Source organism: Equus asinus, chromosome 5 (assembly GCF_041296235.1).
Source record: "Equus asinus isolate D_3611 breed Donkey chromosome 5, EquAss-T2T_v2, whole genome shotgun sequence".
Lineage (NCBI taxonomy): Eukaryota > Metazoa > Chordata > Mammalia > Perissodactyla > Equidae > Equus > Equus asinus.
In genome coordinates this window covers 88,300,077-88,327,963 of record NC_091794.1, presented here as the reverse complement: position 1 = coordinate 88,327,963, position 27,887 = coordinate 88,300,077, and the positions used below count along the sequence as shown (strand labels likewise).

Here is a 27,887-nt window from a genome sequence, read left to right as displayed (position 1 = left end):
CCCTTGTGGCTAGGCTGGATCACATGACTGTTTCCGCCCAATAAAATGTGAGTTGGAAGTAATGTGTACCATGTTTGGGCTGGGGCAGTGAAAAGCCCGTGCTAGGCTCCCCGCTCTCTTTCCCTGCCGCGACACTGGAGACAGCCACATAGTCCACCTGGTTCAGCTGCAAGATGATGGGACCTCCTTGAGCTTGAATACCCACCTGCATGACTATGTGGATCACTGAGCCATGACAAACATGCAGCATGAGCAAGAAATAAACCTTTGTGGTGTTATGCCGCTGAGTTTTAGAGTTAATGAAGCTCAAAGAAGGAAGTGGCATGAGATGAGGCTGGGAGGTGGGCGAGGGCTGGATTGAGAAGAGCCTTGCACGCCTATCAAGGGCTCGAATTTTATTATCAGACAATGGGAGATGATTGAGAGCTTTTGCCTGGGGCTTGGCATGTCAGATCTGCATTTTAATTAAACCATTCTGGTAGCAGTGGGGAGGATGAATTGGAGAGTGTCAAGAAGCTACGAGATCAGTAAGGAGGCTGTTACAACCCACAAAGAAGATGATGGACTGAACTGGGGGAGTGGTAGTAAAGATGGAGATATGTGCTAGGAGGTACATTGGGAGAGCTTAGCAATTAATTGAATGTGGCTGGTGAGAGAGAGGGATTAAACAGGGACGATTCCTAGATTTTTGGATGACTAGGTAGGGTATGGTGCCGTAAACTGAGAAAGGAGACAAACTCTGACCATTTTAGGAGTCAATTATGAGTGAAGTTGGGACACGTGGAGTTGGAGATATCGCTAGGACATCAAGGTGGAGATGTCCAACAGGTAGTTGGCTCTGTAGTTTGATGCTGAGTGGGGAGGCCGAGCTAAGGAGCTAGACTTGGGAGTTATAAACAAATAGGCGGTATCTGAAACCACGAGAGCTGGTAAGATTACCCAGGGAGAATGGTCGGAGTGGGCAGAGCAGTAAGGCAAGAGCAGAGTCTCGGGGACATCAAAGGAAACAGAGAAGGAGTGGTCAGAGAGGTCTGAGAAGAATCAGGGAGACTAGCACGAAGGTAAAGAGAAAGGAGGGTTTCAGAAGGAGAAAAGAAACAACAAGTGTCCAGTAAGATGAGACCTAAAACCGTCTTTTGGATTTGGCATTGAAAGCAGTGGTGTTTGGGGCCGGGGGTGGTTCTCTGAGAATGATCTTCATGTGAATGGTTTCAGGGGAAGGCTGGGGGTCGAAGACATGGTGAAGCAGGTGAGGAATTAATGGGGAGAGAAGACTGAGAGGCAGCCAGTGCAGACCACTCTTCCAAGAACTTGGAGAAGTTCCCGGAGATGCTAGAGTTCTACTCCTCCAGGAAGGCTCCCATTTCGTTCAAACCAACCCTGCCCTCTTGCTTCCCAAATGCCAAAATCTATGGAGTTCAACAGTGATCACCTTGCCATTTCAGCAGATTGTCAAATGCTACTTTTCTACGTGAATCCCGCTACCCTGGTGAGTCTGCAGGTGTCACATACCAGCCACCAGATGAGGAAAAGCTGAGATTAAAAGAAATATAGGCTCAAGATTAGAACCAAGGACTTAAGTCAGTCTTAGGCAGCCAGAAGAGCTTGTAGGAGCAAGAGATAGGCAAAATCAGCATGAAACACGGGGTAAGTGAAGCCAAGAGTGAAGGGAACAAACATTTGTGGCCACGTGTGGAAACGGAGATGAGGATTGGGGCCTTGAACATTCTCAATGAACTAACATCATTCGGGAAGGCAGGTCTTGCCAGAATCAAGGGCCTCTGGAAGGGCCCAGAACAGCTCCTTCCATCTGTCTTAGTGGCATCATCGGGCATCTGGCAGCTCCTTGAGAGGCTGAGGACAGCATCTTGTTGTCTGATGCCCTTCACGTTCCTGGCACGGGCCCGTGCAGACGAGGTACTTAGTACAAACCTGTTGCGTGCAATCAGACCTACAGGGGGCAGACCAGCTGCCCGACCTCAGCTTCCCATGCACAGAACTTTGCCAAATCGCAAACTCTAGCAGAGCCGCAAGGAAGTCACGCTGATGCTCCGCAGAGAGTGCGGGAGACCTGGCCCTCGCTCTCCAGACGTGTTCTGCCAGCAGCAGGCTCGGGTACTAATCCTTTCCCACTGCTCGGCCACGAGCTCATAACGCTGTTTCCAACTCGCAGAGATACGGGAGATGAGATTTTAAAAGGCTGGTTATTTATGGCCTGGCTCCTGATGGATACAACAGATGCAATTTCATGGCCTCCATCAGAAGAGAACAGCTTCTTGGGGCGGCTTAGAGCACTGTGATGTGGCAGGGAAGGAGACGGAAGCAAAGGAATCACAAACCCATATAGGGAGGCAGGAGGTTCTGAGTCTCACCTCACCAGTTCAAGAGGCCTGGGTTCAGCAGCCTCAGTTATGCACCATCTTAGCTGCTTCCTGAGCATCTCCGCCAGCTTGAGACCCTGACCCTGCCTTACTCCTGACATTCAAATAGGCTGAAACCCCAAAGGACAGGCATCAGGCCTACGCCACTTCCATGGATGAAGTTCAAGGGCAAATGGGGCATTATGATGATGGGCCTTTACATATGCAATCCCTCTGCCAGGAATGCTGTTCCCCGGGCCCTTTCCGTGGTGGCTCCTTCTCAGTAGTCAGGTCTCAGGTTAAATCCTACTCCCTCAGAGAGGCCTCTTTTGACTCCTTTATCTTAATCGGGTCCCTGCTACTATTATTCCGCATCCTGTTCGTTTCCTTTGTGGTATTCATCACAAGCGTATTTTACATTTATTTTGTAATTATTCTATTAATGTCAGTCTCCCCCAAGTAGTCCAGAAGTCCCATAAGGGCAGAGGCTTTATTTGTTTCCTCTGCCACTGTATTCCCAGTGCCAAGCCCAATGTTAGATAACAGAAGGGCCTACGTATTTTGTTTGAATGACTGAGTTATGATGGAAAGATGTTGGTAATAAAGATGGAGAGGGTAAGGCTGACAGTGATGATGAAGGAGATGCTATTGATGAAGATGATGCTGGTGCTGATCATAGAGATGACTTTTCAAGGCCCTGCCAGGGTACTTTTTGAACACCAATCTTTTCACGCACAGTTATTGCCTGAAGACTGGTGGACCACCTCTGCCAGTCTTATCCCAAAGACTGTGTCTGGGTAACCATGGGCAGCTGTGTCCCTGTATCCAGGCTCATCTCCTTCCCTGCTTTGGCCTTGACGTCCCTCTCTGTGCCCATTTTGTGCTGGAGATGCTAGTGATGTCACTATCACCCATGCCACCCCAGCCCTGCTTCTTCCCCTGTGTTCCTCTGTTTAGGAAATGACCCTACCACAGTCATCCAGCCAGAAACTTGAGGATCATCCCAGACTCCTCCCCTGCTTCATTCCTCTTTTCCAACAAATCCCCAAATCCAGCTGATTCTGTGTCTGAGGTGTTTTCTGAAGTCACCGCCTCCTTGCCATCCTTTCCCAGCTGTCCTAGTTCAAGACTGGATCATCTCTTGCCTGAGTAGTCAGGAAAAAGTTTTATAGCTGGTTTCTGAGCCTTCTAGTTAAACCCAATTAAAATTTGGAGAGATTGTGTTACTTCTCTTAAAACACTTCAATAGCTTTCTACAGGCTATGGAATCCTCTCCTGGATGGTGAACATGGGCACAAGTTCTTCATGATCCATGCTCTTCCCGTGCTCATTTCAGGCCTCATTTCCTGCCCTTGCTCTCTTGCTCCCTGCACCCCTTTGCCATGTCCCAAACACACTGGAGCTCTTTCCTGCTCCATCCTGGTGACATGTGCTCACTCAACCCTCAGTTCAACCCAACAGTCACCCACTCTGGGACTCGTTCATCTGAGTCCTCCCAGCAGCTCCTCCATCATGTCAGGAAGACTCACAACTTCTTTGGAGGACATCCTTTGTCTTTGTCTTCCCAGTGACCTGGTTTTCCTTTGATGAACCACCCCTCCTCCACTCCTAGTCTTGACGTTTGGGTGGGGCAGATGGCCATGTGACCTGGCTTTGGCCAATGAGAACACGCTCTGGCTACAATGGTGTTGAGCACTGGGCACATGACTCAATCTGGTCCAATCAAGGTTCATCTGAGGGTTTCTGTGGGAATCACTAGCTGGGATTGCTAAACCAACAAGACAGAGGGAGCCGATGGTAGTCACCTTTGCTACTGCATGGGCAAGCTTATCTGAGAATGAAGCCAACACCCAGGACAGCAAAGCCCATGGGAGGGAGAGAAACAGATTCTGGATGACGTTATTTGCATTTTTTGATCCAGCCATGCCTGAAGTCAATCTCTGGGCTTTTCAGTTATAGAAGCCAACACATTCCCTTTTTAGCTTGAGTCAGCTGGAGGTGGGGTTCTATTTCTTGAACCAAAGGAATCCTAGCTACTACATTTCTCTTTTTAGGCCCTATGGGAACTTCTTTATACCTCTTAGAAAAATACCCGACACACAATATTGAAAAGCATTTAATTGCACTCTGCCTCTTCACCTCAACCGTGAGCTCCAGGGTCCAGAACGGTGCATGGCTATTACATAAACATTTGTGGAGCAAATACATAACTCCTTGGGAACGAGACTGTGTCTTTGTCTCCCTTGCACCTAGGAGATACTAGTTCACAGAAGGCTCTCAAGAAATGATTACCGAAAATAAATAGGGGAAAAGTAACAAAGAACGTAAAAGATCTAAACCAATGGTTTGATAAAGTATATGTGAAGGAATAAATAAGTGAGTAGTGATTATTAACAAATCCCCATCGGCAGGCTGTTCTTGTTCTAATTATAGCTGAATCTAATGGCTCCTGAATGAAATATCTAGTTAAAAGTCACGGAGATCAAATGGTTCTAGTTGGCTCAAATTCCATGTGTAAAGTGCTTAATAATTAAAATCAGGTCTTGCAAGAGGAGAAAGAGTGTTACTAGCAAAATTTTCAAACTGAATGTGTGTAGAGTAGAGTAGATGCAAGTTTTTGTTTCCGCACCTATAAAAACAAAGCCAACAAATGAAGGGGAACGAAGTAAAGAGAACCCTCCCAGCAAAGGAGTGGTCAGCTGAGGGAGCTTCAGGAAGACCTGAGACCAGTTGAGTGCTGGATCCAGCCTGCTTTCCAGGGAAATTCTCTTTCTAAAAACAGCTGAAGGCTATTGGGCGGCCCTGGAGGCGAGACCTGGGAAATCTTGAGAGGAGAGCAGACTTCCTTCTATTCTCCTCCAGAGGGAGAGGCTGCCTAGGCTCAGAGGTGGATGGCAGGGCCCCAGGGTGGGTGCTCGGTGGGGAGAATCTTCCTGAGAGAATTCCTGGGACCACGGCCTGGACCCGTGTCTCAGGCATCAGGGTAGGTCCCACTTGGGCCTGGTGGCCGGGGCAGCAGCCCTAGGATGATGCTCTCCCTGCCCTCTCATCTCCCATATCAAAATGGCACCCACCCTTCAAGACCCATTGCAAATGCAGCCCTCGCCTTGAGGCCTTGGTCTGCCCTCTAGGACAGCGTCCTCCTCTGAAGCCCTGGGATGTGCTCGTCTTTCTTTCTTACTTTAAATGCTTGGTGGAGGCAAATTTGTCACATGAGGTCCATGGGGGCCTGGCTTGGGGGTGTAGGGACATAGAGAATGGGCAGGCAGATCCCAAATGCCCAGAGTGAAATGAAGAAAGAATGAAAATCAAAGTCTAATGAAGGAGTCAAGGAAGAGAAGCCAGGATCACCAACAGAGGCTGACCCACAGAGGCGACAACCAAGAAGATGCGGGGAAGGTCCTAGGGTCTACACAGAGATTCCCCCATGAGGGAAGGAGCTTTGAGCACCGTCTACCATTCACCCTGCCACAAACACACCTCTGTGGCTGGCACTTCTGCTGGTCCCCAGGAAAAGGGTGGCTTCAATTCTGAGTGCAGGTCAGGCCCTGCCGGCCTGCCCTGCTATAGGAAGAAATTGCCACTGTGGGGGAAGGAGAGAAGCAGAGAAAGAGAAGGAGCAGAGGAGAGAGGAAGGCCCAGCTGAACTCATCGGCCTCACCGATCAGAGACAGCAGGAGGGTCCCAGGCAGAGATGTCCCTCCCTGCTCTGTCTTGTACAGTGGTCTCCTGAATGCCTTCTCCACACTCTCTGCCCCTTCTCCCCAGCTGTGCAGACCCCTAGGGCAAGGGCTGTGCCCGACTCCCGATGGAGTTTCCCTCCCTGCTTGTCCTAGCCTTGCTCGGAGCAGCCAGCGGTAGCTGCTTTTCTAACAAAGCAGCTAATTGGCCAGTCTGGGGCTGGGGCCCTGCAGAGAAGAGGTGATGCTGCCCACAATGTGCACTTTGAGAAGACAGTGTCAGCAAACTCACTGCCCCCCTTCTGACCTTTGCAAGGGCCTCCTCCAGTCTGACCTAGGGGCTCTCTCTCAGTCCCCTCACCTGGGTTTCCAGGCAATTTCACTGGGAGCTGGATCAGTCGGAGTGACCAGGCTGTGCCTTTCTGCCTGGTGAGATGCCACTGGGCTGGCAGGCTGGGAAGATGCCCTCAGTGGGATCTCCAAGAATGGGGCTGACGAGGCTCTGAGTTGCTGGAGATGCCTCATCTTACCCTTTTCCCCTCAAAGAGTGAGCCTCTGACTCAGGTCCCCATCCCAGGAGAATTACACCTCCTATGAGCCAGGCAGCAGTTGAGGGGGTCAGCCCTTTCCACACTCTTTCTAGGTTGGTGTGACAAGCCCCATTTTTCAGATGTGGGAGCTACGGCTCAGAGAGGTTAGTAAGTATCCCAAGATTACACATCTATGAAGAGGTGGATCTGGGTTTGGAGCCCAAGTCCATCTGACTCCCAAGCGTGCTCTCTCCCTGGTTAGATGCCAAGACACAGGCTCCCTGCTTAACCCTGGAGGGACTGCAGAGACCTCTCCCTATCCTTGGAGGTGACATCTCTCTTTCCTCGTGGTCCAGAGGAAGAGCCTGGAGAGACTCAGATGGCGAGCACTGAGCATGAGGCAGAGGAGAAGGGAGAGATGCTGGCTTCTCAGTGGCCTTCGATTCACTGATTTTCTCCACAATGGAGAGGCCGGCTCTGAAATGGGCAGGCCATCACTTCTACTCACTCCGGGAACACAATCCTGATTCTCCAAGGATCCAGGACCCCGGGTTTTAACAGGGTCTTCTGCATCCTCCAGTCCCAGACCTCTGAAAAGTCCAGGGGCCTCATGAGGAAGCCCAGCATTGGTAAGAGTACTTTCCTAGAATTTGAGGGAAAGGAATGGGGTTCCATGGAGGTCACAGACAACTAATTGGGTCAGAGCAGAACAAAGACCCACCACCCCAGAGAAGGACCAGTGAGCAAATCTGGCCCCAAAGTTGAGTCCAGTGAACTAGAGATAGAAGCATGTATGTGTAAGGACGTTGACTTGGTGATGTGCATATGGTGGTTACTCAGAGGGGTGTGTGTCGGGTGTGATTTGGCCGTGTGTGTGTGTGCGTGTGTGTGTAGTGGGGGAGTCATACCAAATATTCTGTCTGGATTGTAACTCTCAGTCAATTCAAACCCAGCTTTTGCTCACAGGCAATCACAAAAAAAGAAAAGCAATTAACCTTAGGGAGAGTAAGCCTACAATACTTGGAAATCTCTCAACATGTCAGAATTACAGGGTTCAGTGCTCGCTGCAGCAACAGCCTTCTCCTGTTCAAAAGATGTGCTGCCAGATTCCCAGAGGCCAGTCATGGACCAGCAAAAGATGAAGAGGTGGCCACTGCTTGCTGTACCTATATGCTGGGACCCCGTAGTTGCGGGTGCATACCGCTACTGATGTGCGCTCCCCCGCCGCTGTCTCTCATTATGTCAGTTGCCAATTGATTATATCCTGCCACGGTTTTGGCTTTGACTTGTTCTTTGTTTTATGAAATAGTGTTCTGGGGAGTTGGCAGGGTTTTTTTTTCTAATATCCTCCTGTGGCAAAATAAAAAGTTATCAACCCTATGTTTACCCAGTTGTTTGGAAATTTTACTAGTCCATAACATCCAAACAACTGCAACCCCTAATTAAAACTCTCCTGTTTGTATGCCACTTGGAGGAGGCAAAAAGTGTGGAAACTGAGACAGGGACATTCCATGCCACCCCCTCCTTCTGGAATATGCTATCCAGTAAGGGGTAAGGGTGGCAGTGGATTTTTTTTTTTCTCTCAAAGGTGTTTTTGTCTTCTCAATACGGGAAAGGATGCCCAGTTTGTTCATATTCATCTTTTATTACAGGATCTGCTGTCTTTCTCTGCCTTGGCACAGAACTCAAAAGAACATCCTAAAATCTTCATGTATGCCGATAAAGGCGGTACCCTCACCAACTAGCAGCACTGGCTTTTCACAGGAATCCGGGGACCCACAAAGGAGAGAGGCAGGGCAGAGGGCGGGCTCTTTGCACAGACTTCCTGAGCGTCAGAATTTGTTTACCCACAATTGCTCTGCAAGTATAAATTAGGACGACAAATGCATCCTCGCTGGCAACAGTGACACCCACCCTGTAAATAATTATAATTTAATCTCAGAGCCAAGAGTTCTGAATGACTCCCCTAACGATTTTCTCTGCTTCATTCCTTCCCCACTGAGTAACTTAATAGGAAAAGGAATACTCTTTCAGATTTCGTTTCACTCCAGAAGTTGGGACAATGTTTAGACTCACACCTGGGGAGGCAGAAGCTGTGGGAGGCCGAGGGCCCACGGATAAACAAGTGAGTCAAAGAGGCCTTGGGACTGCAAGAGAGGGAACTGATGAGGATATTCATCTTGGTATCTGTTTGTAGAAGTGAAAAGTGGGGAACGACCTAATGAGAGATCTGATGAGTACACTATGTCAGTCCTCGGATGGAACGCCACCCAGCCACGACAACCCTTCACAGGTGTGGCAGGACATACTGTGCTGTCGTGGCTAAGACGATGGGCTTTCAGGCCCAAGTCACCTGGGCTTGCCTCCCAGCTCTGCTCCTTACTAGCTGTGTGACCTCAAGCAAAAGACATAACCTCTCCAGGCCTCATTTTCCTCATCTGTAAAAGGAGGAAAATTATATTCCCTATTCCATCGAGTTTTTATAAAGATTAAATGAAATTATAGCTGTGAGGGCTTAGAACCAGCCAGCCACATCTTGACAAGAAATGCTCAATAAATAATACTATTATTACGCCAGTGATGTTTTGGAGGCATCAGTAATGATACGGGAAAAATTTTCATGATATAATGCGAAGTTAAAAATACATAACTACAGATATACTTTAAGATCCTAATTTTGTAATGTTAAAATATATATAAGTAGCCAGCTAGCTCGATCTTGGCAAAGCAAAAAGGCCAAAGGGGAATACATCAAAATTTTAATGCTCGTTCTTCATTTCTTTATACTTTTTAAATATTTTCCATGTTTCCTAGGAGCATATATATTACACTTGCAATCAGAAAAAATAGGTACTTTATAAAAAGAGTCAGAGGGCCAGAGGGTCTTCAGGCTGGACAGGTCACTGGGAGTCTAGTGGAGTGAAAGGTCATCTAGGCTTTCCCCCAACTCCTTACTCCCAATGTCCAGCCATTGCTCCTAACCAGTTTACAGAGCATCAGCCTTCAAAGCGCAGCTTAAATCTTTGGCTCACATGTGTTCCTCTCAGAGCCCCATCCAGGGTGGTAAATGACCCGGCCAAGGTCACACGACAAGCTACGACACTGAGGTCTTCTGACTCCCAGGCCAGCTCACCTTCCACCGCACCAGGAGATACGAGTCCTCCGGGCTCCACTGCCCCCAGATCTCAGCGGCTATACTTGGGAGGAGTCCGTTCCTGCTTTATCCCTCTCAAGTAGTCATACTTGGCTCCCACCGTGGGTTTGTCTGACTTTCCCCACATCAAAGGACCATGTCTTACTCAACTGGTGTTTCTACCACAAAGCATGAAACCTGCTATAAAAGAGTGTTCAGTAAACGTGTCCCCACCCCCGACTTCTTCCTCTCCCTCCCTTCCTCCCCAGCCCCACTGACCGCTGTGTCTCCGTCTTTCCTAGGCACTGTCCTTCCTGGACTCTTGCAGCTACCCACCTGACGCTTCACTCAGAGTCCCCAGTGACACCTCCTCTGCCCTCACCCCCGGGCACCGAGCCCTGCCTTTCCCTGGTGCTGTGCAGCAATGAAGGCTGCGACTATGCCCACCTTGGCTGAAGGACATCTGGACACATCCTTGTATTGCCTCCCGATGTGCAGACACAGGTCCCCTGATGCCTTCATCCTGATCGCACAGCCACAAGGATCATCCAAGAGAGTGTTCTAAACGCCACACTACACCCTCAAGGCTTGTCACCCAAACAGGAGGCTGGACAGTTCCTTAAGCCAACCTCACCTAGGCATGTCCCATGGGTCCAAACTACAAGCAACCAAGGCTGGTAAGTCTCCAATCCTCCCTCTCCTCCTGAACCCGTCAACATCAGGACTCTCCAGGAGGGTCAAGCACGCCACGGAAAAGCCTGTGCTTTTCAGTAAAGCCTGAACAACAGGGAGAAGGGGAGGCCTTGCCTCCAGACGCTGAGACTTAGTGCCTTTCTTGTCTCAGGGACCTGGGAGTGAGAAAAGCAATTGCCACTTAAGGTTCTGTTCCAGCTTTCTCAGATGCTATGAATATGTCTTCTAGAAATGGAACAACATTTCAAATCATTTCACTGGGACCCTGTCCACATCCTGGGACCAGGACATTTTCAGTCTTAATGGAAGTTACTCGACCAAGACCCATCATGAAATTCTTCAGAAGGACACGCTTCAAATCAGATACCAAAATTTACCCCAGTTCTAAAAATATGCGTGATTTCTCATTAAGATGAGAGGAATGCTCTCCAACAGCAGGTGTGGGAAGTGCAACGAGGCCTTCGGCTGCAGGTCCAGGCGCCGAGGATACGGGGCATCCCTGAAGCCACAGCGGTGGGGACAGGGGAGGGGTGGGGACGGTGTGCTTACCAGAGGGAGGAGCCTTCGGTCCCCGTGACTTCCAGAAAGTCGTAACCATCCTCCAGCTGGAAGTCAATAAAGACCAGGGCGATGGTGTCTCCCAGTTCGGCCAGGATGGTCCATGTGCAGTCGGCATTGTTATGATACTCCGAGGGGAAGTGGGGGCTGGAGATGATGCCGCTCTGGCCCCGCAGGGTCCCGCCACAAGCATCGTCCGCTGTGGGCACAGAGACAAGATGTTCACGTGAGTTGGTCCGGCTCCCAGGCCCTGGCACTCATCATGAGCTTCACCCATGAGAGGCAGAGAGGATCCTGGAACATGATGCACAGACAGGATGGGCCAAGATCCTAGATTGAATCGGCTTGATAATAATGACACCAAACACTTCCATAGCCCTTACCATGTGCCGGGCCCTGTTCTGAGAATTTTAGATATTATTTAGAATTATTTAGATTTCGATATTGTTATCAATTTCCTCATCGAACAGATGAGAAAACCAAGGCACAGGGAGGTTAAGCAACCTGCCTGAGGTCACACAGCCAATGAGCTGGGATTTGAACTCTGCCCTTCAGAGCACATTGTTAACTACTACCCCACATTGCTCCGTGATGACCAGGAAGGAAGGAGAAATCAGCTGTCACATTTATTTCCACGGTCGCGACTGTGGTGAGTAGGATGTTTCTTCCTACCAGATCTTAGTAAACGTCAGATGTGATGGAACAAAACAAAAATGCAGCACAACTCCCTGGGACACCTCAAGCCCATCACAGCCCGGCTGGACCTCTGCAGTCTTTCCTCCTGCCCCTTGTCCCCAGGCCAGCTCTGTTCCTCCTGCCCTCTGCCTACAATGCCCTTGGTCCAGTAACTTTTCTGATGCTTGGAGACCGGCTCCAATGCCACCTCTTGGTAAAGCCTCACTCCTTGAAGCTTTTAGCAAGTGCTCTGTCCTCTGTGCTCCCGCAGCAATGTGTCCGACCTCAGACAAGGCACGTCGCACTGTTCGAATGACCTGTTCACGTGCCTGACTTCCACTCCAGGTTCTGAGCTCCACTGGGATCCCCAAGGGCAGGGACCCTGTTCTGCTCATCTCGGCAGCACAACATGGCATAATCTTTCTGCTCTAGCCTAAATATGAGCTGAGACTCGATAGTCAGAAAAAATGACCCAAGGAACACGCTCTGGCCCATAGCAGTTATGAGCACTGGCTTCTGAATGACGGCAGACCTCAGTGGGGGTCCCTCCCCTGCTGCTTGCTAGCTGGGTGATGGAAGGAAAGGCATCCAAACTTTTAAGCCTGCCCTCCTGGTGCCTGTATGCAAGTAGGCAATTATGACACACTTAGCATCTGCTGCATTAGAGATATAGACTAAATTGCAAAGAAAGGAAAAATGCAGTATCAGGGTTGAAATGTGTATCAGAGGCAGCAGAGAAACAATAATAAAGCTAATATGTATCGAGCATTTATACTCTGCCAGGCACCATTCTAACTACTCTACGTATTTCCTTTAATACTTACTATGACTCTATGAAGGATCATTCCCATTTTTCAGGTAAGGAAACCTAAACACAGAGATTCAGTTATTTGCCAAAAGTGACACAGCTCGTAGTGATTAAAAGAGCTGGAATTCTAAGCCTGCAGTCTGACTCCAGGGCTGTGCTCTTAACCCATTCACTCCCCTCTCTCCCAGGAGCACAATTCACACTCTAAGGACAAACATAAGCAGCAAATTACTTTGCTTGGGTGAGTCAATATGGGAAAGCTTAACAGAAAATGTGCCCTTAGAGCTGGGTTTTGAAGGATGAATAGAAGTTCACTAGATAGAGAAAAAGGGAAGGGTATTTAAGAGAAGGGGGAACCAAATGTCATAAGCACAAAACCACAACGCATGTCTAAAAGTGAGAAGACAGAAAGGATGGGCGATGGTCCTGGAAATGTAGAGAGAGCCACATGATAGAGAACACTGGGCCAGAAAGATTTGGAAGCAGTGGACTATTGGCAAAGAGAACGGATTTGGGGGTCGGGAAGATCTAGATTTGAATTCAGCCTCCACAATTTGCCAGCCATGTGACCTGGGGCTTATTTCTGTAAGCCTCATTTTGCTTCTGTACAGTGGTATGTTGTGATGACTGAGTGGGATAATGAAGGTGACAGTGCCTAGCCTTAGCCAGTGATTGGCATATGGGAGAGACCCAACAAATCCTGAGTTCTTCTTTTCCTTCTGCTTCATCTTGAGGATCAAAGGGAGCAAAGACATATGATTCGGTTTGCATTGTAGAGAGATGGCTGTGGCCGTGGCCAGTCTGAGTCGAGGGGGTGGGCAGGATGCTTTTGGTAGGACCTAGTCACCAAAGTCCAGGGGAGGCCAGATGAGATCTGAGCTAAGGCCATGGGGATGGTGGGAAGAGACTTACTTGAGAGATATTTAGGAAATAGAATCTACAGGACTCAGCAGTTGCGAGGGACGAATTCTGGTGTTAGGCATGAGCATCTGGACGGAAGACAGGTGCCATTTCCTGCAGCAGGGAGCACCCTGTGGTGTGGAAGGTGACCAGCAGTTCAGCTGTGGACACCAGGGCCGAGTGTGTGGGGGGGCGTCCTAGAGGGGAGGTGGAGCTGACAGCCGGATACACAGAAGCGGCGTGGGATGGAGATAAAAGTGAGTTCCTTCAGCATCCTGAACTATTCTTATTAATGTCATCCTCGAGGGGCATGGTCTATGTCAAGAGAACGAGCCCCTTTCTACATGCCAGCTCTCAGGTGTGTGTGAGCACAGACGTGAAGGGGCTGCACTCAGTAGGTGCTCACGAATGTTTCCCTCCCACACCCACACACTGAGCACCCACTGCGTGCCGAACACTGGGTGAGGGCCGGCACCACATCCTGAAAAGCCTGATTTTGTCCCTGCCCCCAGGTGTTTCTCAGAGTCGGGCCAGGCGGGCAAACATGCACACCCCCCAGAATTGTTATTTGGGGATATCAAGGCACAGTGATGGCATATGGACTTAGGGAGGGCTTCAAAGAGGAGGCAGCATGTGTGCTGAGACATCCAGCCAGCCAGCCATCCATTCATTCATTCAACGTATGTTTACTGCATGCCTACTACACGTCAGCCATTGTTCTAGGTGCTGGGGATTCAGCTGCAAATAAAACAAACAAAACCCCCTCCCGTGATGGAGCTCACACTCCAGTCAGTGGTAACAGATAACGTCCAAGACAAGCAGGTAAACCCTCGGGTAAATGAGGTGGCCGTACACGTAGGAGGGTGGGGAGTACGCTGTGCTGGGAGTGGGGTACGGACATTTCAGAAAGGAGACCAGGGAAGGCCTCACCGTGAAGCTGACATTTGAGCAAAGACCTGAAGGAGAGAGCAGAAGCCATGTGGTTATCAGGGGGAAGAGCATTCTAGATGGAACAGTGGATGCAAAGGCCACAGGGTGCAGAGGCCTAGCACCGTTGAAGAGCATCCAGAGACCTGAGGGGCTGGAGCAGTGGGAGCTGGTGGAAGAGTGGCAGGGGACGAGGCCCCATGCAGGGCCTTAGAGGCCACCGTTAGGGACTGGGCTTTTACTTGAGTGAGATGAGAAGCCAGTGGAGGGTTCTGAGCAAGGGATGATGTGATCTGACTTGTGTATTAACAGGATCCCTCGAGCTGCTGTGTAGACAACAAACCAGAGACGGTGAAGGCCGAAGCAGGGGAGCTTGTAGAGGCTACTATCATGACGCAGGTGAGAGAGGATGGTGGCTTGGACCAGGTGGCACCAGTGAGATGTAGTCAGAGTCTGGCTACAGTGGATGTTGAGCTGGCAGATTCCCTTCCTTTGAGAGCTGACTGCTCGTAGGCTCAGGGGAGGGGCGTCCTGGGTGGAGCAAGCAGCAAGAGCAAGGCAGCTGGATGGTGAGTGGTGTGTATAGGGACTGACCAGCCAGGGCTGCGAGGCAGAGACGGCAGAGCCAGGTCGGGCAGGAAGGCTGGGGTTCACTCTGAAGGGCCTTGAATGCCAAGTGAAGGAGCTGGGTTCCATCTCCTCCACCTCCCTCCCTTGCTACCCCCAGTTCAGGGGCCCAGGCCCCAGGAAGGAAGGAGGCAGGGCGGGTAGGCAGAGTTCCCTTGCCTGGCTTTGAGTCCAGTCTGATGGTGCTGTTTCTTGGTCTTGTCAAGCTTTACCATATTTCCACCCAGGGGGTCTCTTTGGCGGGAGGCTATGAAGTCTGACGTCTGAGGCAGTTTGTCTCCCTCTGATGTAAATAACGTCACCATGACCATTACCAGGGAGATAAGCTACCGGAGCCAGTCAGCAAGTGGGAGATGTGTCAACGTCGTTCCCAGCAAGCACCGGGCCTGCTGGTCCCCAACAGTCCCACCCTGGCCTGTCTACACCAGGTGAAACTGCCTATACCTTTAGCCACAGTGGCTTAATCTGGACTGCACTGAAGCTTAGGAGAATCATGGTGAAAAAGGAGTAGGAGTGTGCTGAAGGAGGAAGAAGAAGGGGCTCCTGGCAGGGGGAACAGAGCCCTCCAAACAGGGGGCCTGATGGGCGGGGCGTGCTTGGGGAATGGCCAGTTTCCACCGCGTGAAGGTGCGGGATGCGCGGGATGCTCTGTGCGGTGGCCATGGGAAGGGAGGGGAGAGATGGGCTCAGAAAGGCCGTGACGGTCCGGCCAAGGGGTGGGATTCTATGCTGCGGTGTCAGGGCCTCTGTCGGCTTCCCAACAGGGAGTACAAGTGCGGACCTGTTTAGAGGATGACTCTGTCCCTGCGTGACGGACGGATGCTGCGGCTTGGGGGGTGGCGAGGGTGGCAGGTGAGACCAGCAGTGAGAACCGTGAAGCAGTTGTTGCAGTCCTCAAAGCCTGACCCGGTGGCAGTGGCAGTGGGAGGGAAGAGAAGGACCAGAGAGATTCAAGAGCCAGGCGGGGGGAGAGGCAGGAGGACGCGGACTCCACCCAGGGATGGGCAGTCAAGACGAGGAGGAGGGAAAGAGGACGGCGAGGTCCCTAACAGGGCAACAGGGCTGACGATGGTGCTGTTTGCGTAAACCGGGGCCCCAGAGGACAAGCAGCGCTGGGACAGTGAGGGCCCCTCCTCCTCCGCCTGAGGGACAACCAGCTGGCGATGCCCATGGGCCTGGAGCAGAGTCCAGAGGACCTGGAGCCTGAGAGGCTGGGAGTCCATGGGATGAAGAGGGAACTCGTTCCATGGGGGTGGAGAAAGGCCGGGGCCAGAACTGACAGTTGATGAGCAGCAGGCAGAAGCATGGTGCTGAAAGGAGGCCGAGAAAGGGCAGGCCGAGGGGAAGGGAGCTCCCGGAGGAAAAGGCGAGCGAGCAGCGTCAGGAGTGCAGGGACGGAGCGCTGAGAACTGAGTGACCCCAGCCACCCCGCGTGGAGAGGTCTCTGCCCAGGCCCATGGTCCCCTGTCTCCTTGGACCTGGTCCACATTTCTCAGTGGACGATGCATCAGCAGGGAATGCCGAGGGGAGGCAGGTCTCGGGGGAAAGAGAATGACCCGCAGCCTCCTGCTTAGTCCCCATCTTAGAAACCCACCCGGACATCCACCAGGGCTCTCAGCCTCAACCCCACAAGATGCCCCGTCCTGGCCCCCCACTGAACCCGGAGCTCCCTGTCTTGGAGACTCAGCACTCTTCCCCGAGTGCCTCATGCCGCAGGCCGGGCGACATCCACAGCTCCCCAGCACCCCACACCCAACCATGACCAAACTCTGCTGGTCCTCCTAACTGGCTCTGGATTTGGTCTCCCGCCTCCACTGCGTCTGCTCTACTCTACGGGAACTGCGCTCCGAGTCAGCCCAGCCACCAAGCCCGCCCCTGGTCTCCAAGGCCCCCTCCTGCCCCAGCCCGCGCATGCTTCACGCAGAGGCCCGGGGGCTCCCGGGAAGCACAGGCCTGATGACGCCGCTCCTCTCCGTCAGAACCTTCAGTAACTCCCTCCGCCGCCCAGGATAAAGGAGACCAGCCCCAGGCTGACAGGGACCTTCCGGGGCCTCCCCTCATCCCGGACTCTGCCACCTACTTCCCATATCCACTCTGGCTTCCTCTACTGATTTGCCAAGCATATCCCTGCTTGAGGACCTTTGAAAGCGCTATTTTCTCTTTCTGGAAACTTCTTTCCTACCTCGTTGGGCCTGGCTGGCCCCTCCTCAGCCCTTCGGCCCCAGTCTGTCACTTCCTCAAGATTCTTTCCAGGAACAGAATACCCCTTCTCCTCATCTTACGCTTTCAGTGCACCGCATGCTTTCCCATAATTAATTGATCAATTATGTAATTTACTGAATGTCTGGACAGTAAACTCCGTGAGGGCAGGGGCCATGTCTGTTCTGTCCCCAGCATCAACCACACTTCCTGGTGTATAGCAGGCACTCAATAAACATCTGATGAATAAATAAATGAAATAGGAAACTGAAGCTCAGAGAGGTTAAGTAACTTTTCGAAGGTCACACAGCAGGTGGCCGAGTCAGGATTCCAGTCTCTCTGGCACCAGGACTGTGGTCTCCACACTACATCACACCTCTCTTCTTGACAGCAGTGTAGTAAGCCATCCCAAGATATTCAGACTTCCCTATTTTAGTCATTGACTAAATTCTAGACTGTGCTGGAACTGAGGGCTCAGGAGCTCGAGACCCTGTGGCCAGAGCCGCCAGTCTGCTCTGCAGATGGCACCTTCGCCGCGTGAGTCCCCCTGCCTCTCAGGCTCCTCCGACACCTTGTTCCTGAACCGTCCCGTTTTGATTGAAGACGCTGTAAAAGTTGTTTGGAGATCTTCTCACACTTTAAACAAGGCATCATATTTCACGGTTACAACTTCAGAGTCGTAAAACACAACCTTCAGCTGACACCACAGTCCTAAAATACTCATTTGCTCTCTCTCCTTCTCTGGCGATGGGCAGTCGGCACGGCCATCACGTCATGCACACGCTAAGCCGCAGGTGTGTCAGGCTGCCAGTTGCCTTTCCAAGCTCAGGACTTGATTTACGATCGACTTTAAGGTCCCCTGAAATTTCTTCAATTAACTCTAATTTCAGAGAGCTCTCCCTCAGCCCCCTCTGACATCTGTGGACTCTCCCGTGACTCACAAATCTCAGGTAGGGATGGAGGAAGCTGCGTCATACCCCTCCTCCTCCACCCCAGGTCGACTCCAGCACATATTCTTGGAGGCCTGGAAGGTTCGGGGTCCTTGGCATTGAGCTTCTGTCCACATCCTCCCTCCCTAGGACATGAAAATCCCACAGGCCCTGGGGGAGAAGCCGCTCGCTTACAACTCAAGAGCCAGACTGAGAGAATCAGGGCATGCGTTCCCCAGAGCTCCAGGGCTCCCCGTTTTCTTGTCCTGTGTAGCCTGGCATCCTGGCTGGGGCCCCCATAACCTGCTCAATCTCATCAGTCCCTTCTCCTGGGGGCTCAGGGTCCTGCCCCTCTATCCTTGGCTTTATCAAGAACACCCCTCCTTAAAATTAGGAAATTGCCAATTGCCTGAGAGCATTGCTATTTCCACCCCCTCCAGACTCCTTGCATGGGGATGCCCCTCAAGGTGTCCTTCTGCGGGGACCCTGCAGACAGGACATGGTGGTTGGTCAGAGAACTTCCTTGTTGAACTTTCATTACAGGCCAGGCATGGAATTACCTGCATTTTCTCATTTAGTCCTCAAACCACTTGAAGAGACAGGTGCTCTATCACCCACATTTGACAGATGAGGAAACTGAGGCTCGGGGTCACATGCCTCCTAAATGTTGGCACACGGATTCGAATCCAGGACACCGACTCCTGACCCACGCCATTACCCACCTATTTCTCTGCCCCTCAGGCCTCGGTTGCTGCAGTTCTGTTCCTGACGTGGGCTGGAGCAGGGTCCCGCAAGCCCCTGACCCTGGAGAGGGGCTTTCCAGGTATGAGGTACCCCCCCACCCCCGCCTTGCTCCCCTCATTCCTCTGCCTGAGGGGCCTGAGGCAGGGGCTCTGTGCTCCCTCCAAAGTGTGGGCTCAGCTGCCTAGGCTCAGGGGGAGGGGTGAGCCAGGTTCATTCCTAAGAAGGAAAGCAGCCCCTGGCCCCTGCGCCCCGCCCCCCAAAGCGGCATCTGCCCAACAGAATGACCTCAGGCCCTTTCCTGGAGGCTTCTCCCCTGAGAGCTCATGGGACAAGTTAAAGAGGAGGTCCAGGGGAAACCACGGGAGCCTGGGCAGTCCCTGGCTGGTGGACCCATGCATGGGATGCACCTACAAGAGGACCAAGCTCTCAGGCCCTGGTCCACCCAGCGGGAGGAGTGACAGAAGTGCTGGCGGCGTCATGAGTCTCCTGCACGGGTCACAGGCCATTGTCCTTGCCTGCAGTAGGCAAGGGTGGTCAGGAACACGGCTGGTAGGCACACGGACTTAAGCGGAATCCTGGTTCCACTACCCTCTAGCTGTGTGATCACAGGCAAAATACCTCACCTCTCTGGGCCTCAGCTTCCTCGCTTGTAATAGAGATAACAACATCTCAACAGTGGCGGTCAGAATCACAAGGACAGCTAACTCTCATTGAGTCATTGCTGTGAACAAGGCCCTCCGCTGTGTGCTTGGCATTTGTCAACTAGAGCCTCACTTCTAGCTTATGAGTCAAGTAAGTTTATTCTCATTTACAGGTGAGAAAACTGGGGCACAGAGAGGTTGAGTAACTAGCGCAAAGTCACTCAGCTAGTGGATTTGAGCGGCAGGGTCAAGATTTGAATCCAGGTGCTCAGACTCCAAAGCTCATGTTCTGAACGGTTCTGTAGTAACAGTGATGGCAAAGGGGACAGGAGAAAGGCTAGTGGTCCCAGTGGGAGTCCAGGAACCCCACAGCTGGGAGTAGCTGGGAACTATGGTCCACGTCAAGGCCCCAAGCTCAGAATCACTCAAGGTCCACACTGCACCTGGCTTGGTATTTGGTGCTTTCTGCATGTTGTGTAATTTGATGAGCACAATGGGGCCCAGACCCTCCTTGCTGTCTACATGGCCACCTTAGGGTCCCTTACCCCTCCCCCAGATCTCTTTCTAGCTCAGAACTGCCCCAGCCACAGAATTAATACCCCACCCGGAGGTCTCACAGGCATCTCAGACTTTATCTGGACAAAATGAGCTCCCTGGATTCTCCTTGGGGCACGCACTTCCTGCTCCCAGGCCCAGGCATCCCCATCTTGGGCGTCAGCATCCCCACCTCATCAGCACTCCAGAAAGAGCTTAGGGGTCAACCTCAACCATTTGTTCCATCAGCACCTACATCCAATCCACCAGCAAGGTTGTCGGCTGCATGCCCCAACCACGGCCCCAGTCTACCCGCTTCCCTCCATCCCAGCCATGACCAGCCTCCGCCGAGATGCCTCAGCTTCAGCCTGCATGCCTGCAAGACTGCCTCCTAACTAGTCCCCGGTTGTGCCTCTTGCCCAGCTACAGTCTCTCTCCTTTCTAGCATCCAGAGTGATCTTTTTAAAAATTTAAGTTAAATTGCACATATTTCTTCTTAAAACTCCTTGCTGGCTCCCTCCTGAACTTAGAACCAAACCTAAACATCTTGCCCTGCTTCACCACAGCCCTACCCTTGCCATCTGCCCTCTGTCCCACTCTACTTTGCCACATGGGCCTGTTTTCTGTTCTTCTAACATGTCAGCCTCTCTCCTGCCTCAGGGCCTTTGCACCTGCTGCTCCTTTTGTCAAGAATGCCCTTCCCTAGGTCTTCACATCACAGGCTCCTTTTTGTCATTCAGGACTCAGTTCAAATGTCACCTTCTCAGAGAGTCCTCTCGTGACAGCACCATCTAAAGTAGCCTCCTCATCACTAGCTATTTTATTTCCTTCATAGCTCCTATCATGATCTGACATTTGTTTGAGTTTTGTCTGTTTTCTGCCTCCTGGCTGCTAGAATGTAAACCTCATGAGATCATGGAGTTTGGTCTGACTTGTGTTCATCCCTGCAATTCTTTATATCTAGAACAATATCTGGCACTTAGTAGGCAGTGAATAAATAATGATTGAATCAATGACTGTCCGGCACACAGTAGGCACTCAATAAAAAGTCACTGAATCCTGAGTGAATGAACGAGTAAGGCTGCCACTCATGTCCTCACTTTAAAGCTCAGGGAGGTTTAGCAGGAAACCACCACGACACAACTCACAGCTAGGAGCTGGTGTAGCCGGGCTTGAACTGAGGCCTGTCTGACTCCAGGTTCTTTCCATGTGTGACACACTCACTGTCTCTGTCTCACATTCCACAGGTTCCTCCCCCTGGGGCCAGAAACTCTGGAATGCAGCTCAGTGCTCGAGGTCCAAGCTTCTGCAGACAAAGTGCCCACTTCCCTGGGTCTGGTGGCAGCCTGCAGGGTTTGGCTGGAGCCTCAGAGCCCAGGCGTCCCTTGCTCAGGCTGCTTTCTCGCCACCACCTGCCTCTCAGCCCCCAGCACATGCGAACCCTGTCCTTCCCCAGGCGGCCTTCTTTGATTCACAAGTCAGAGGCCAGTGGCTGAAATCCACGTCTTCCTTCTTGTGGATCAAAGAGGGTGCACACAGCTCAGCGTCTCCCAGGGACCTCGGCCTCGGAAGAGGTGCCCAGAGTGACACAGAGCGAGGAGGGGTGACTGGCCCGCCTCCTTTCCTCTGCCAGCGGGACCAAGCCTTGACGGGCCACGAGCCTTGGGATGGAGACTCACGCCCGCTCTGCCCCCTGACCCCAGCTGGCCCCCATTCCCCCTTAGTCTTGGCTGTGTCCCCAGACCGAGCCCACCTTTCAGCCACGCACTTGGCTGTTCCTGTATGAAGCAGGAGCACGCTGCCCTCCACCCTGCTCTGGGAAGCCTTGAACTTAGAAAGCTCATGTCGCTCAGCGCTGCTGGGCTGGTGGGCTAACTAGGCCGGTAATTTCCCTTCGGGGCTTGTATGCCGACATGATCCTGAGGGTGAATTAGACCCATCCAGCCATGTAGTCATTCAGCAAATATTTATGGACCACTGCCCGGTGGATGAGGTTTACCCACGCACAGATGCCAGCCCCTGTGAGTTCCACACGAGAGGGGGAGAGACCAAGAGGTTTTAATCCTCCATGAGTATGAACCCCTTAACTCTGGCATGACCGCGGCTCCCGGCATGGCACGGCACGGAGGAGCCCCTCCGCTCCTGTCTAGCTTGGCCTCCTAAGGAAGGGTGGTTTGGGAAATCACTTTCCAAAAATTACTGACATCACTGAGGATGCTTCTCAGGCTATTCTTGCCCCTTGTGGCGAACTCGAATGGAGACATGGACCCGAAGCCCAGGGAGTGGGGTCCCGAGAGTGGGACAGTCACATCTCAGCCCCCAGGCACCAGGGAGTCAAAGCCTTCTGGAAGCAAAAGGTGGCATCCTCAGCTGGCTTCCCAGAAGGGAGCATTCCCTGGTGTGGCTACATTGGAAGCTACTCCAAGAGGACTTAGAAACGTCCGCCTGGGACTCTTTCCGGAAGGGCCTTGTGCTCCACGCTGAGGAGTCTGACCTTGACCCTGTCAGCGATGAATGGCCACTGCCTCAGTTCTAAGCAACAGGTGATTCTGTCAGATGCGCATCTTAGGAAGTTTGCTCCCGCCGTGGAGAATGGATTGGGATGTGTGTGCTGGGGGACCAGAGGGCAGCCGCCCAGTGAGGGACACTTTGCAATGAGACAGGCGAGAGATGACAGGGCTAGACTGTCACTGGCCAGGACCCCCTAAATAGTGGCAGAGGCGTGGAGGGGAGGGCCGGAGCAGAGGGAAGCTTGCCAGGACACAGTGACTGATGATGCAGAAGGCAAACAGAATGAGGAGTGTTAGATGCCACTGGGGTGTCTGGCTGGGCGACATCAGAGGGTGACACTCTTCACTGAACTGGGGAAGGCAGCCAAAAGCAGGTGTAGGAAAATAGAAAGAGTGACGTTTTGGACGTGCCCCCTTTGAAACCCACTCTGAGGAGGTTGAGTGGTATCTGATATCCATAAGGGCCTGAAGTGTAGGACCGAGGGTGGGGTGGGAGGGAGAGATCAGACAGTGCCCCCGGGCGACAACGAGAAGCCATGCAGTGGATGAGAAATTCCAAGAGATGCAAGACGTTCGCGGCGAAGGGGCCACGCTGGGCCCTCCAGCATTTAAGTGGAAGGAGGGGAAGAATCTCAACATGTGAGAGTCTGGAAGAGAATTGGGAGAGAGAGTCATGCCCCAAAAAGGCACCTCGTGCTCATGAATGACTGCTGTGATGTGAATGCTGGGGGAACACCCTCACCCAGCCTGCTCCCTCCCGTTGAAAGGCTGGCCCTTGCTGCACCCCATGCCCAGATGTGCAGACACTGGACTGCAGGGCCATGACCCAACTTGGCAAAGGAAGGCCTCGGTGAGGCGGCCCTCATCACTTATCTTTAACTAGTGGGTGAATGAAAAAGATACTTTTACAGGCAGCCCCAGAGTTTCTTTCAGGTCAAAGCTCTCTTTGATCCCGAAAGTGCCACCCTATCCCTAAATAGCTTGGGTGGGGATGGGAGACATTAGCTTGTAAGGAGATGGCAAAGCCACGGGGCTCCTGTGCCTTAGTCGATGGAAGCCCCGAAAGGAGGCCAGGGTGCCAGAGGTGGCAGAGTGGAGGACGCTGGAGAAAGAGGTACAATGCACACCACAGGGGAAGCTGGAGCCCGCCAAGACAGACACCAGGGAGAAGCTTCCGGAGAGAAGGGGCCAAAGGACTTGGCGGCTCCTGATGGCTCAGACTTTCATGTTAAGCCGTTTGCTTCGCTGAGATGCAAACTCCCAGCGTCACCACTAATCTTCAATAAAGACTGTGCCACATGCAAACACCTCTGTTAGTGGCTGTTGTTTTCTGCTTTTGGTTTTGTTTGGGGAGGACAAGAAAAACGAGCCAAGCTCTCAACGTAAACGGGCAGAGCAGAACTAAGGGAGGCGGGGCATGGTAGTGAGGTCAAGGTTCGGAGGACTCAAAAGCTGACACAGGCTCCTGAAGATACTGGCAGGGAGAGTGGATTTCCACCGCGCTAGGATGGGACATTCATGTGAATTACACTTTACAGGACAGGGTGACGCCCCTCTACCTCTGACACTTGGGCTACTTTTTTTTTTTTTTGAGGAAGATTAGCTAACTACTCAGCTAACTACTGCCAGTCCTCCTCTTTTTGCTGAGGAAGCCTGGCTCTGAGCTAACATCCGTGCCCATCTTCCTCTAGTTTATACCTGGGACGCCTACCACAGCATGGCTGCCAAGCAGTGCCATGTCCGCACCTGGGATCCGAACCAGTGAACCCCGGGCCGCCGAGAAGCGGAACCTGCAAACTTAACCGCTGCACCACCGGGCTGGCCCCAGTGGGCTACATTTGTTTTTAATTTTCATATGGATTAAAAGAGTATGATATTTATAGAGCTGTAAGAAGAGGGAAAACTGTGGTTTATATTTCTCAACTTACATACTTGATTTCATTCACTATCATGTTTCAAATTCTATTACCATGTCACAGTTCCGACACCCTTCCTTGGAAGGTCAGAGTGTTAAAGCGTGACATCCTCTGGGCAGGGGCGGGTACAGATTCTATAAGGAGGGCTGGATATGGCACTTCAGGTCGTGGTTAAGCCACTCAGGGCCACACACCTGTGTGTGGAAGCTGAGGTCTCGCGTGATCGGTTTGGTAGTTCCTGATGTTAATCACATGAAGAGAGGCACATCTCGATTTAGAAATGGGGGCTGAGAGGATGGGACCTAGGAAGGCAGGAAAGGAGACTCTAGTTCCCTTTGGCTCCACCAAGGAGGACCAATATGGCTGAGGCTGATGCTATTGGTTGAAGAAGGCTAAGCAAACATGGAGGCAAGTGGCAACTCAGATCGATTGGTTGTGGCTTGCCTCTTGGGAAGGAATTCACAGCTGTGTCTGAACTCAAGTGGAAAGGATGCTATGATCAATTAATTATGTCTGCCATAGGAGTGGGAAAAAGAGAAGAGATATACGTGCCAAATATTTTCCACCCCTGGTGTAGACAGTCAAAAGGGTGTGCGCATATGGTGGGGGACGAGCTGCTTCTGGTTGTTTGACGGTAATTACAGAAAACCTTCCTGTGAGAGAAAGGCAAAACTTGAAGCCAGGAGAGCCACTTGTTCCAATCTTTTCTCAACTCCTTGAAATGACCCCCCAGACCTACGTCTGGGTGTATGGAATTTAAAGATGAGAGTTTCACGAAGAAAAGAGAGGTCAACAGTGCAAAAGGCTGTTGGGAGGTCGAGGAAAATAAGGGCCAAAACAATTCTGATTTGGCAACATGGCGCAGAATCGGGGGAGGCAAAGGCCAGCCTGCAGAGGAGCCATAAGAGACGAGAGGTAAGGAGGAGAGACAAGGCTGGATGGAGTTTTCAAGATGCTCGGCACTGCTGGTCGTGTGGGGAAATCCTACAGTGTGATGTCACAGTTTTTAAAAGGTGGTTAAAAAAAATCTACATGCATTATAATCCCAATTATGTACATACTTATAATATATGCATATGTGCAATATGTATTGGAAGAAGACAGGAAGGAAATACATGAAAATCATGGTTAAAATGGGTAAATTTTGTTTCTTCTCTATTTTTTCTGTATTTTCTAAGACCATTTAGAAATGGTTGTGTTATGTTCATCACCAGATAAGAGGCATGGGAAATTATTTCAGAAATAAGCTTGGTTATTTTGGGGTGGGGCAATAAGAAATAGACTGGGAAGAGGGTGACCAACGGTCCTGGTTTGCCTGGGACTAAGGGGGTTTCCAGGATGTGGGAGTTTCAGAGCTTAAAATGGAAAAGTCCTAAGCAAACCAGGACAAGCTGGTCACCCAGCTGGGAGACGGAGGCAGATGTAGCATTGAGGGCGGGTGGGGTTTGCGTGCGTGAGTGCATGTGTGTGAGGTGACAATTGGAGTAAAAAGGTTTTGAGCACATTTGGAGGCTGAGAGGAGGATGCCATTAAACAGGTAGAGAGGTTGACTTGACAGAAAAAGAAAAAAGAATAATTGCCGGAGTGAGGTCAGTAGGAAAACAGCCGGGGGAGAGAATCATGCACAAGAGGAGAGATGGTCTGTAACGGGAAGAGAAACGATGTTTCTTCTGAGACAGGAGGGCTGAAGCAGAGGGCAGATGGGCTAAAAATAAGTCTGTTGATGTAGGGGGAAGGAGAGTGAGGCGGCACACCTAAGAAGCCCCTCGAATACCTGGGGGCCCTGAGGACCCTCGATGCCCCCCAATATCGGCTCCCCATAGTAGGTACCCCACATCCTGCTGGAATGGGTGGCGCAGCATCCCCACTGGAGGCTGGGTCCCACTGGGGGTTCAAGCATCCCCTCCCAGTTGCCACCCACCCTGTCAGCCGTCTCTGGCCACCTACCTCTGCAGGAGGGCAGGGGGAAGTCCCACGTGGCACTGTTCTCGGAGCCCGAGTGGCAGGTGAGCACGGCGTGGCCCTCCAGGAAGAAGCCGGGGTTGCAGCTGTAGCGGACCTTGTCGCCGAGGTTGAAGGTGGAGCCCTGCTGGACGCCGTTGGGCAGCCGCCCGGGGTTCCCACACGTGTGACTGGGAAGAACTGTGAGGAGAGGGAGAGTAACACAGCCCGTGAGCCGGCTCCAGCCCTTCACCCCGCTTCCCAGCAGCACCTCCCTCGGCAAGTCTCCTCCCTGTGCCTCTTTCCCTCTGTAGGACGGGGCTGGCCCTCGCAGGGGTGTGCAGTCCATGAACACTCGCAGAGTCACGTGTCAAGGAGCAGCCACACCTACGATTTATAACATGATGTCCAGGTTTCCTGCCTTTTCTCCTGGGCAGCCCTGGATGTGAATTATGTCCGTCCCATCACTCGAGATGCCCCAGGGAGATCACTTTCATCTCTTGGGTTTGGTTGCTCTGATTTCAGAGCCCACACCCCTCACTAAACACCACGGAAGGGATGCAGAGCGTGGCATGGAGCAGGTGCTCGTTAAACCCAACGTCCTTTTCTTCAGGTGCACCTGCCCCGGCAGCCAGGGGGCACTTTGGCGGGTTTGGGGGAGCTGAAGGGGCCGTTAGTGCTGGAGTAGGCAGAGGGGTGGGGAGACAAGAGCCTGACTTCTGATCCGACTGACCCATTTAAAAGGGAAAGGGGAACCAGAGAAGGTGGTATACAGCGTGCAACCGAGCCAAAGCCATCAGGGCAGCGTGCTCTCATCATCCAGCGGAATCGGCCTTGGTGAGGCTGCAGAGCATCACGACCCGCCAGTCAGGAGGTGGGGGGGGGGGGGTGCTCCGTGCCGAGTGACTGTTCAACCTGCCCCAGCTCCCCTACCTTCCCCCCCAGAGTTAGAACTGCCTGTGCCCTGAAGGTCACACCTCCCACCATTCTAGGATGTCCCCAAAGGGCAAGGACGAGGAGTCACAGCCACATCCAGACTGCCATCCAAGTACTTCTCCATGATTCACCCGGAGATGATTTATTGAGGCCGTGGAGCAGAGTAGTGGTGAGTACAGACACGAGAGCCGCAGTGCTTAGGTTCCATCCCCGCCTGATCCCATCCCATCGCTACCTATGGGACCTTGGGCAAGTCTCTCAACCTCTCTGTGCCTCAGTTTCCTCATTTGTAAGATGGGGTTCACAACAGTCCCTTCCTCCCTCATGGGGTTGTTGTAAGAATTAAATGAGTTAAGGTCTGTAAAATGCATAAGACAGAGCTGGCGTACAGTGAGTTCAACCCAAGTGAATCTAAGCTCCCGGTCCAGCAGGAGATGTGCGCCATTAGAGGTATGCTGTGCTATGATGGGATAGAGGCCGGGCAGGGGACCAAACCTAGTCTCGAGTGGTCAGAGATGGCTTCCTGGAAGTGTTGACGTTTATGCTGAACCCAGATTGATTAGTAAGAATTAGCTAAGCCAAAGAGTGTTCCAGAAAGAGGAAATATCATGTGCAAAGGCCCTGAGGCCAGAGATAACCTGGGAGC

At 52.0% G+C, this 27,887-nt stretch overlaps 1 protein-coding gene across 1 annotated transcript in view; it reads right to left on the bottom strand.

The window, feature by feature from the left end:
• The window catches only part of CSMD2 (CUB and Sushi multiple domains 2), a 588,433-nt gene that overhangs the window by 368,187 nt on the left and 192,359 nt on the right, over positions 1 to 27,887 (bottom strand). Inside the window, exons 4-5 of the mRNA XM_070510384.1 lie at positions 26,312 to 26,506; positions 10,946 to 11,153 (exon numbers count right to left, since the gene is read on the bottom strand). Of these exons, the coding sequence (XP_070366485.1) occupies positions 10,946 to 11,153; positions 26,312 to 26,506 (403 nt within the window). The remainder of the gene's footprint in view (positions 1 to 10,945; positions 11,154 to 26,311; positions 26,507 to 27,887) is intronic.